The sequence below is a fragment of the Rhinopithecus bieti genome, unplaced genomic scaffold (genome assembly GCF_001698545.2).
Source record: "Rhinopithecus bieti isolate Rb0 unplaced genomic scaffold, ASM169854v2 scaffold_6945, whole genome shotgun sequence".
Lineage (NCBI taxonomy): Eukaryota > Metazoa > Chordata > Mammalia > Primates > Cercopithecidae > Rhinopithecus > Rhinopithecus bieti.
The window spans coordinates 3798588-3810721 of NW_016805531.1; the positions used below are offsets into that span (position 1 = coordinate 3798588).

The window sequence follows — 12134 nt, forward strand, 5'->3', positions numbered from 1 at the left end:
CAAACTATCACAAGTACAGAAAAACCAAACACTGCATGTTCTCACTCATAGGTGGGAATTGAACAATGAGAACACTTGGACACAGGGCAGGGAACATCACACCCCAGAGCCTGTCATGGAGTGGAGGGATGTGGGAGGGATAGCATTAGGAGAAATACCTAATGTAAATGACAAGTTAATGGGTGGAGCAAACCAACATGGCACATGTATACCTATGTAACAAACCTGAACATTGTACATATGTACCCTAAAACTTAAAGTATATGTAATCCCAGCACTTTGGGAGACCGAGACGGGCAGATCACGAGGTCAGGAGATCTAGACCATCCTGGCTAACACGGTGAAACCCCGTCTCTACTAAAAAATACAAAAAACTAGCCGGGCGAGGTGGCGGGCGCCTGTAGTCCCAGCTACTCGGGAGGCTGAGGCAGGAGAATGGCATAAACCCGGGAGGCGGAGCTTGCAGTGAGCTGAGATCCGGCCACTGCACTCCAGAGCGAGACTCCGTCTCAAAAAAAAAAACTTAAAGTATACTAATAAAAACAAAATGTTACTATCAGCCAGGCACGGTGGCTCACACCTGTAGTCCCAGCAATTTGGGAAGCCAAGGTGGGCCAATCACCTGAGGTCAAGAGTTCAAGACCAGCCTGGCCAACATGGAAAAACCCCATCTTTACTAAAAATACAAAAATCAGCCGGGCGTGGTGGCATGCACCTGTAGTCCCAGGTACTTGGGAGGGTGAGGCAGGAGCATCGCTTGAACCTGGGAGGCAGAAGTTCCCATGAGCCAAGATTGAGCTACCGCACTCCAGCTTGGATGACAGAGCAAGACTCCCTCTCAAAAGAAAAAAAAAAATTAATACCAAAAAATTATATTAAATCTCAAATGTTATGATCCCCAAGTCAACTTAAGCCTAGCCTACCTCCCTGTACCCCAGTGGTCCCTAAACTACAACCTCAGCTCTGTTATTACACCCACAGCTCACCCAGGGCTGACACCAAAGCAGGAATTGAGAAGGAAGAAGCTCTGGAGGAAAGGGGTAGAGGGTTTCAAGAGATTCCTCGAGTTGGCAGTCTCAGCACCATGTCAGTTATGGACTCTGAAGGCCTGAGTTTGGAGCCTTCTGCAGGGTGGGACCTACAACCTTCTCCCCACCCCAAGGTAACACCCTTGGAGAAATCACTACCCTTATCCCTACCCTGGTCTTACCGCCTCTTCCTGCTGCCCACTCCTAATTATGGAGGCAGTGCCAAGGGAAGCCCTCTCCCTTGGCACCCCACATTTGTGGATAAGGTTTCAAAGGCTTAGCTTTTCTAGAATTCAGCACGTTTTGTCTTTCCCAGCCAGGGGAAAGAAAACTGTCCAGTCATGGTCACTGCTGTCTCCAGCCTTGGCAATACATCCTACCCAGCATAATGTGAACCCGGAATCAATTCCCTGATGCTTGAAGGTTTCATTCAGAATGCATCATCATAAACAGACCCAGGAGACTCGAGGTAACTCCGCAAGGGATTTCAAAGTTACTCCACCTGGAGTCTCAACCATTCCCAAGAATCACAGCCCCATTCTCTGAAAATGCAGAAACCTGCTTTGCCAGCACTTTTGTCTACATCCAGGGAGAGAGTCCTAACTGGATTATCCTCAAGCCTTCCTAGACCCTGCAGGGGAGAACCATTAGAGGTGAACAGCCCCCAGCCCTCCCTGACTTCCATGCCTGAGAGAGCGAGCAGCCCACCGGGAACCAGGCGGCAGCAATCTCGGGCAGGAACTCCATAAAGGGATGGAGTTTCTTTGCCAGGACTCAGAGAACAAGGCGGACTAATCCTACTCCTGCTTGTCTCATGAGCACCATGGGAAGGCCAATGAGGTGACAAGTCCTGTCTTAGCACCATTCATAGCACCGCTCTCCCATTCTGGGACTGGGGGGTGGCGGGTGATCCCCAGAGTGCTCGGAAACCTATTGTTTAAATTGGGACATCTTGGAGAGCTAAAGGGGACACGATTTAGTTATGCCAGGACAATAGGTGTTAAACAGGACTATCCCAGGCAAACTAGGATGTGTGGACACCCTAGAGAACATCTTCCAGCCCTGTCACCAGGTTACGGGCCTGCTGCTAGAGCAGTTAGTTCCCTGCCCTCCCCCAGAATGTATGCCACTGAAGACAGTCTACTTCCCTAATCAAGCGAGGACCTCACTCAACAAGCTCCCTTGGCATCCCAAGAAAAGAAAAGGAAACTATCACAGGCACCACAAAAACGTGGACAGGGCCTTATTTGTCTGGTTCAACACAGGATGCCCTGGGCCAAGAATAGTACTTGTAGTACTAGCAGGTAGCATATGCTCAATAAATATTCGTTGAATGAGTGAGTGAATGCCCAAAGTCTCTAACATCATCGAGAGAACTCTAGGAAAACCGACTTGGCCGTCTAGTAACACATAAAAGGGTTTGAACTCTAAACTTATAAAAATCTAAAGCACTGCGGTGGGGCGCGGTGGCTCACGCCTGTAATCCCAGCACTTTGGGAGGCTGAGGCAGGCAGAGCACAAGGTCAGGAGATCGAGACCATCCTGGCTAACATGGTGAAACCCCGTCTCTACTAAAAATACAAAAAATTAGCTGGGCGTGGTGGCGGGCACCTGTAGTCCCAGCTACTCAGGAGACTGAAGCAAGAGAATGGCACGAACCCGGGAAGCAGAGCTTTCAGTGAGCCAAGATCGTGCCACTGCACTCCAGCCTGGGTGACAGGGCGAGACTCTGTCTCAAGAAAAAGAAAGAAAAAAGAAAAAAGAATCTAAGGCATTGTATAGACTGCTATGCCTTTCCCTTTGGGGGAGTTTATAAATATGAAACGTACACAGCTTTAAAACGCCAGATTGAACTGAAACTATGAACTTCTACAATAAACTAATAGGAAACAAATTATTTTTAAGCCACTGCTGAACTTCAAATAAATTGGAACTATTTCCTGCAATATCTCTCGTACAAACTCATTCAAAACTGTTGGCAACATTGGAACTGAATCTAGCAAGTGCTTGCTATACACATCAGGATTCCTCTAACCCCAGTCTCACTATGTGTAGCTTCCCTGAGAAACAGGTGCCTGGAGAGAACTAGATTTGCAGGAGACTTAGTGGGGGAAATGGCTAGGAAGAATAAAGGAGAAGGAACAGGAGAGGGCAAGGTGGGCCTTCACACCACAGTGCAAGATGGACAGCTATGAAAACAGAGCGGGAAGGAAGAAGGACTGGATAGAAGAACCTCAGACGCAGCACAGTTCTAAGGAAGTTTCAGACAGGTTGATGGGGGGTCCTAAAGTTGTCCAGTAGAGAAGTCCCACATTCCAAAGAATGGGCCAGCACTGGTGCCACACCATGTTCAGTCACTGGCTGGAAGAAAGTATGGCCTCAGCACAAACAGGGTGGTGGAACCAGAGGGGTGGCAGCTGGGCTCTTACTCCGCTGTGCTCCTGCGGCAGGAGTTCTAAGCAGCACGTGTTCAGGGCTACTGCACACTATGTTTGAAACAATATTGTCCCTGGAATGACCCTTTTCAGTGAATCCAAATAGGCTCTTTGAAATTATGCCAGCTGTCAGCTGAATACTCACAGTAGATAACACGTAAGCTAGCTCACCACCACCACGTTTTTCTCCCAAGTGCTGGAACTTTTCATCCCTACCAGCTAAGATAAAATTTTCTCATAGAACGCAATCAGTGACAAACCGTTATTCAGAAAATAAAAGCATTATTTTGTTTTATTATTCCCAAATAATCAAGCCCATCATGAGCAGCCCACATGGTTGCTGTTCAAAGGTACTGAAAAGGGAGGCATGTGGTCACCATTATCCATCAAGAAACTCTTTACAAGGATAGGTTCCAAGTCCTTCATGCTGCTCTTGGTCATTCAGTGACTGCAGTTTTGGCCCAGAAGCCATCCAAATGAGCAAGTGCTGAGCCATCCTCAACTCATACCCAGATGAAACAACTTGCGCAGAATTGCTGGTCCTCCCCAGTAACCCCTGTAAGAAATAACACAAAAAAATGTACTTGCAGCAAGAGAGATGGGGCGACTTCAGTCAGGAGGATGCTGAAAGGGAAGCCGGGCTGCACACAGAGCACGTTTATCAGCACATGAAGCAAGATTGTCTAGTGAGTTGGAAAGATCCCATGACTAGTAGGGGATAACCTACTTTAAGTCCTAGCTTTGACACTGACTAGCTGTGTAAGCCTGGACGTACTGACTCAATTTGGCAAACGTGTCTAAAGCCTCTACTATGTGCAAGCTGCTACTCTTTCTGCTTTCCATTAGCTCATAATTAACTGTAGGTCAGCATTTCACAATCTCTGCCCTATTGACATTTTGGACCAGATAATTCTTTGCTGTTGGGGGCTGACCTGGCATTATAGGATGTTTAGCAGTATCCCTGGCCTCTGCTCACTAGTAGCGCCCCTCCAGTTGTAACAACCAAAAAACGTCTCCAGAAATTGTCAAATGTCCCCAGGGCAGCAAGGGGTAGGAAGATCACTCTTGGTTCAGGACCAGTGGTGCAGACACCTTGATTTCTCTCTCATATGAGTTTGGAAAAGTAAAATGAGGTCATCAGCTTTTAGAATGAAGAGTGGTTGGATGCAGTGGCTCACACCTGTAATCCCAGCACTTTGGGAGGCTGAGGCAGGTGGATCATTTGAGGCCAGGAGTTTGAGACCAGCCTGGCTAACATGGCAAAACCCTTTCTCTACTAAAAATACAAAAATTAGCTGGGTATGGTGGCGCATTCCTGTAATCCCAGCTACTTGGGAGGCTGAGGCAGGAGAATCGCTTGAACCCAGGAGGTGGAGGTTGCAGTGAGCTGAGATCCGGCCACTGCACTCCAGCCCGGGCGACAGAGCGAGACTCCGTCTCAAAAAAAAAAAAAAAAAAAAGAATGAAGAAGAGGAATTTTTATTATTCTGTTTACTTATTGAATCCCTACTATGTACCTGCCTCTTTATGTGTTATCTCATTAACCTCCATCTTGTGAGGTAGGCAATGTTACTTTCATTTTGCAGATGAGAAATTTAAACACAAAGAGTATTTAAATTAAATTAAACAGAACTTCCCTGGGACACACAGCTATGTATGTCCTGCTAATAGCATGACACTGCTGATGACTTCTGCCATTAGCATGGCATCTGCCATTAGCATGACTCAAATACAGGTCTAACTCCAAAGTCCGTGCTCTTACTGTTTGGTTTTTCCTATAACATAATAAAAACAAAGGTAAGGGACCGGGCGTGGTGGCTCACGCCTGTAATCCCAACACTTTGGGAGGCCAAGGTGGGTGGATCACTTGAGATCAGGAGTTTGAGACCAGCCTGGCCAACGTGGTGAAACCCCATCTTTACTAAAAATACAAAAATTAGCCAGGCATGGTGGCAGGCACCTGTAATCCCAGCTACTCAGGAGGCTGAGGCAGGAAAACTGCATGAACCCCGGAAGTGGAGGTTGCAGTGACCCAAGATCGTGCCACTGCACTCCAACCTGGGCAACAGAGCAAGACTCCATCTCAAGGAAAAAAAAAAAAAGTAAGGTAGCAGATGATAGAGTACTTGATATGTGAAAGTGATTTACTATTATTATTTATCCAGCAGCAAAAGAGGGCCTAGAGTATGGAAGACAGAACACTTGGTCACTGCTAACAATGAAGAAAAGAGGCTACATCCCGTGCGGGTGGAGATGTGCTATAAATCCCTTTCCTCATCCAGGAACCAGGCAGCACACTTACCTTAGCATCATATTCCAATACAGGAAAGGCATCAGATCAGCTTTCATGACATACATGGAAAGGCGCTCTTTGCTTTGATCAAAGGGGAAGGTTTCTAGCGGCTCCGCTTTGTAGCCAAACTCGGCAAGAATCACACGGTTGTAGCCGGTCACCAGTGGACATGATGTGTAACCATCATACTAAAATTGTAAATCAGACTGAGTTGGAAAGTAGATTTTTTTTCATGGTCCTATATTAACACTTTAGAATGTATTATTTGTTGTAAGTGGTTATATATTTTTTTCTTTTCTGTATATTCTGACTTTTGTACTGTGAAAATGCAAATTATATTACAAAAAAAATAGTACTAATGGCAAAAACAGTAGTACCCATACTGGAGACACTAATTAAGAAAGTGCAAAATTGTGGGAAAACACGACTTTCACACAGAATGGAAGATGCTCATTGAGACAGTGATCCTCACAAGGCATACAAACCTTCTTTGTTGGTGTTTGATTCTTCATAATCAGAGAAATTGTTCTATCAAGTATTCCTGACTGGGCAGCTATAAGAGAAACGGGAAAGTCAGAAAAATGTAAGCATCTAGGTTTTCCATGAAAACTAATTTGCAAACAACTTTAATGTAAACAAGTTAAGAAGATTCCATTTCCCATCCCTGGAAACTGTGACTAGAACATGACCTTCTTACTAATTGAAATTGACTACCAGAGGGGATTCTTCAATTCGTGAAAGGCCCGCACATGTGTTTCCATGGGTTTGAAACTAAAGAGCTGACTCTCTCCAGTGTAGGCTGTAAGGACGGACCTACCCCAAAACCACTGCCTCTCCTCCTGGGGTTGAGGCTGTCAATTTAGTCTGTGTATCAACTTAGTATTCTTGGCCATGCGGGTTATCCCTGTGTCCCTGTTCACAGGCAGTCTGGATTGGTAGACCCCAGGCATTTCCAATAAGACAAAGCATGCCTTCCTCTCCCCTGCACTGTCCTGGCTGAGGCAGGACCAGGTGGATATAGATATACATACAGAGATATACCTGTATTTCCATCTCTCTGTCTCTTTCCTAGATAGACAGACAGACACAGACAGATACATACATACATCAGGATTTTTTTTTTTGTTTTTCTTTGGCAAGAGTGGCGAGACTGCCTTTTTTATTAGGAAAATATTCAAATTCCATCATTTTGTTTAATCCATCTCATCACACATGCTATTTTTTTTCCTGCTGTATTTTTAGAGCAGATATCACATCAATTCACTCATAAATCTTCCTGTCTGTATCTCTGATGGGGAATTTTCTTCACACAAACCCACAGTATTTTCACACCCCAAATATTAGTAATAGTTTCTTCATATAATCTAAACCCAGTTTGTGTTCAATTTTGAATAATTAAGACTGCCCAGATGGGCACTGTGGCTCATACCTGTAATCCCAACACTTTGGGAGGCAGAGGAAAGTGGATCATTTGAGATCAGGAGTTCAAGACTAACCTGGCCAATATGATGAAACCCCATCTCTACTAAAAATACAAAAATTAGTCAGGCATGATGGTACACGCCTGTAATCCCAGCTACTCAGGAGGCTGAGGCAGGAGAATTGCGTGAACCCAGGAGGTGGAGGTTGCAGGGAGCCGAAATCGTACCACTGCACTCCACCCTTGGCGATAAAGTAAGACACCATCTCAGAAAAAAAAAAAAAGACTGCCCTTTTAAGGAGACAGCAGTTTGTGGCCTAGCACGGTGGCTTACACCTGTAATCTCAGCAGTTTGGGGGACCAAGGTGGGCAGATCACTTGAGGCCAGGAGTTTGAGACCAGCCTGGCCAACATGATGAAACCTGTCTCTACTAAAAATACAAAAAATTAGGCAGGCATGGTGCTGCTCCTGCAATTCCAGCTACTCAGGAGGCTGAGGCACAATAATTGCTTGAATTCGGAGGCAGAGGTTGCAATGAACTGAGATCGCACCACTGCACTCCAGCCTGCGTGAAGGAGTGAGACTCTGTCTCAAAAATAAAATAAAATAAAGATACAGCAGTTTGTGTCTCTAGAAGTAGAACATGGGATTCACTTTTGAGGAAAGATGGGTTACCTTTGTATTATAAAATGCTTATTGGAGTGGTTATTTTGTAATCTCCAAATCAGGGGTTAGCAAACTTTTCTGTAAAGAAAATTGCAGGCCTTGTGGGCCAATGGCAAATCAAAGATATTATGTAATAACAAAAAACAAAATTTCCACCATACAAAAACAGGCAGTGGACTGCATTGGCCCATAAACTATAGTTTGACTGATGCCCAAATCAAAGAAGCAATGATATTTTTTCTGGAATGGGTGGGGGTCCAAAATATGAAGAGTAAACAACTCTGCTTAAAAATATTAAATGAGGCTGGGCGTGGTGGCTCACGCCTGTAATCCCAGCACTGTGGGAGGCTGAGGTGGGTGGATCACTTGAGTTCAGGAGTTCAAGAACAGCCTGACCAATGTGGTAAAACCACATCTCTACAAAAAATAGAAAAAATAGCCAGGTGTGATGGTAGGTGCCTGTAATCCCAGCTGCTCAGGAGGCTAAGGCAAGAGAATTGCTTGAACCCAGGAGGCAGAGGTTGCAGTGAGCCAAGATCATGCCACCGCACTCCTGCCTGGACAACAAAGCAAGACTCCATCTAAAAATATATAGATATTAAATGAGGCCAAGCCTGGTGGCTAATGCCTGTAATCCCAACATTTTGGGAGGCCAAGGCAGAAGGATCGCTTGAGCCCAGGAGTTTGAGACCAGCCTGGGCAATATAGGGAGACCCTATCTCTGCAGATATTTTAAAAATTAGCTGGGTATGGTGACACATGCCTACAGTTCCAGCTACTTGGGGGTGTTGAAGTGGAAGGATCACTTGAGCGCAAGAGGTCAAGGCTGCAGTGAGCCGTGTTTGCTCCACTACACTCCACCCTGGGCAAAAGAGCGAGACCCTGTCTCTAAAACAAGAAAAAAAATTAAATGGCTATATTCACTGTGGGCAAAGCAACATCTCTAAAGATCATATTTCCCTTTTGGAAAGCTGTGTTCCTCTTTGAGGGCCATAAAGAGTTTGGAATCTGAACTGAGAACACCTGAGGAGGCCACAGCAGCAGGACATCAAGGCCAACAGAAAAGGAGCAGAGACATCCACTGGGTGCCACTGCACACAGGTGAGGCCTGTGAAGCCAGGAAGCAGTCACTCAACATCTAGGCTTAAAGCGTGCATGGGTGCAGGTGTGTGGGAGTTGGGTTTTGCCCGGTATTACAATCCCCTTCTATCATGCCCGGGCCTTCAGTTAACTTTTGTTAAATGCCACATCCTGATCTTAGCTGTGCTGAGAGTGATTAAAGGAGCATCCTGGGGCAGAGAGAAGCAGAGAAGGGGACATGAGCTCAGGAAAGCCAGATTCAACATGGCAAGATGGGTCTTGCTCACAATAGCATAGGGGTCTGGACAGAGGCTTGGTGGCAAGTAAACCCAAAGACAGATTTGTGGAAAAAGTGTGGCATTGCCTTGGGATACTCAGAGGATTTGGGGAAGGGAATCTAAGAAGAAATGAAGATCTGCTTGGGAAAAGCTAGTACTATTGTAATTTGGGCATTGAAGAGAAGAGTAAACAGACTTTCACAGAGGTGAAATATTAGGTTGGTGCAAAAGTAATTGTGGTTAATGGCATTACGCTTAATGGCAAAAACTGCAATTACTTTTGCACCAACCTAAATAACAGGTAAAGAGCACTCATTATGGTACTGTTTGAATAAAAATGGATTGGAAACAATCCAGATATAATTAAGAGTGGACTCATTATATAAGCTCTAGAGCAACCATAGAATAGGTTGCAGATTGTAAGACACAAATGTAAAAACAACAGGGACACGCCCTCCGTGGTTGGCGGACCGTGGAAGCCACGCAGATGCACTGCAGGACTCGGAGCAAAAGACTTGCCACTTAGAATATTTTTGTTCAGTCATATTCAGTCTTATCTATCTGGAACATCGAATTCAATATTTGTTTGAAGAAGGCTAAAAGCCGGGTAATCTGGGCCTCACATCACAGGTAGTTTCACCACATAAATTCAGCAGGCTTACATTAAATGAATGTCATTTCAAAGCATCACGCCACAGACTACCTATAAATTACAAAGAGAGAGAGTGCTTTTACAATGAAAGAGAGAGAGAGAACACCCCTTAACCCAGTGAGGAAGTCAAGCTTCACCAAAGACAAGACAAACTAACGTGGCGGGCTCCTGAGGTGCCGCAGAGGGAGGTACACAGCCTCAGGCATGGAGATTTTTGCCAAAACATATAACCTGAATCAAACCATAAGAAAACAACTAGACAATTCTAAATTGTGGGGTATTCTACAAGGTAACTGGCCTGGAATCTTCAAAAATGTCGATGTCATGAAAGTAAAGGAACAAATGTCAGAAGGCCTGCTCTATATTAAAGGGGAACAAAGAGGCATTTTGCCCAATGCAGTGTGTGATCCTTGACTGGCTGGTGGATTTAAGGAGGGGCTGGGACGACAAAGGACATCTTTAGGAAAATATACATAAATACAGGCTGGGCGCCGTGGCTCACACCTATAATCTTAGTTCTTTGGAGGCCAAGGGGGGGCAGATCACCTGATGCCAGGAGTTCGAGACCAGCCTGGCCAACTTGGTGAAACCCCATCTCTACTAAAAATACAAAAACTAGCCAGGTGTGGTGGTGGGTGCCTGTAATCCCAGCTACTTGGGAGGCTGAGGAAGGAGAATCGCTTGAACCTGGGAGGCAGAGGTTGCAGTGAGCTAAGACTGTGCCACGGCACTCCAGCCCAGGCAACAAGAGTGAAATTCTGTCCCCCCACCAAAAATATATATATATAAATATTTATATATATACACATACACATTATATATATAATATACATATATACATAAATACAATGAAGCATATGTCACAAAATATTAATAATTGGTTAATACCTGAAAGGTATATGAGTATTATAATTTATTTCAAATTCGTATAGGTCTGAGATTTTTTAAAATAAAAACTTGGGAGGAAATTAGCATGAATAATGAAAAAAACATTCAGTGAGTTTCCTAGTCTATCTTGAGGTCGAAATATTCAGCAAAAGTACCACAATCTGTTCCACAGGCGTCTCATTCACACAAAACACTACCATACTGGAGGTCTTGTGTTTTATAGCATCCAGAAAAGACAGTTCCTGTCAGTAGAGGACAGAATCTAAAAGGCAATTCTCCCCATCACTGCTGGTGCAGAACATCGAGGTGAAGAATTTAGTTTTCCAGGCTGAGGCCTTAATCATGTACCACTCAGGACATGCTCCACTGTATTTGTCTTAACAGGACAATTTTCTGGTCTGCAAGCTTTCATTGACTTGCATGTGTTTTCTGGGAAAACAAATGCTTCCCGAGCTTTATGGTGTTTCAGGCAGAAGAAAAATAGCCAAGCTGCCTGGTGGCAGAGGCAAAGAATACCAGGGATGCCAGCATGGCAGTATGAGAAGTAACAGAATTCAAGAGAGCTGGAAAAGTGATGCAGTGTCTCTAAGGCCCCTTCTTCTGACAACAACCCCTCTGACCTAGAAAAGGTAGATAAGATCATGCTATTCTGGGGCAGAGCACTCAAAAGGCACTTTTTGCTTTATATGACACTGGGTTCATTGACAACTTGCTTCTGTCTTAGGAAGGTCAAAGTCATATTTAGGACACAGAACTTTCTTCATTATTAATGGAATGCTGTTGGTGCCAAGTCTTTTTTTTTGAGATGAAGCCTTGCTCTGTCATCCAGGCTGGAATGCAGTTGGTTCACTACAACCTCCGCCTCCCGGATTCAAGTAATCTTCTGCCTCAGCCTCCTGAGTAGCTGGGATTGCAGGCGCCTGCCACACGCCTGACTAATTTTTGTATTTTTTTTTTCACTTTTTTTTTCCTTTTTTTTTTTTTATTATACTTTAAGTTCTAGGGTACATGTGCATAATGTGCAGGTTTGTTACATATGTATACTTGTGCCATGTTGGTGTGCTGCACCCATCAACTCGTCAGCACCCATCAATTCATCATTTATATCAGGTATAACTCCCAATGCAATCCCTCCCTCCTCCCCCCTCCCCATGATAGGCCCCAGTGTGTGATGTTCCCCTTCCCGAGTCCAAGTGATCTCATTGTTCAATTCCCACCTATGAGTGAGAACATGCGGTGTTTAGTTTTCAGTTCTTGTGATAGTTTGCTAAGAATGATGGTTTCCAGCTGCATCCATGTCCCTACAAAGGACGCAAACTCATCCTTTTTTATGGCTGCATAGTATTCCATGGTGTATATGTGCCACATTTTCTTAATCCAGTCTGTCACAGCT

General features: G+C 44.8%; 1 protein-coding gene across 2 annotated transcripts in view; it reads right to left on the reverse strand.

The window, feature by feature from the left end:
• Window positions 1-3711: 3711 nt before the first annotated feature.
• SQOR (sulfide quinone oxidoreductase) overlaps window positions 3712-12134 on the reverse strand; it is a 61114-nt gene continuing 52691 nt past the window's right edge. For both annotated transcript variants that reach the window (XM_017872814.1, XM_017872815.1), the window contains exons 8-10: window positions 6242-6309; window positions 5766-5944; window positions 3712-4019 (exon numbers count right to left, since the gene is read on the reverse strand). In XM_017872814.1, the coding sequence (XP_017728303.1) occupies window positions 3962-4019; window positions 5766-5944; window positions 6242-6309 (305 nt within the window). In that variant the 3' untranslated portion in view covers window positions 3712-3961. The remainder of the gene's footprint in view (window positions 4020-5765; window positions 5945-6241; window positions 6310-12134) is intronic.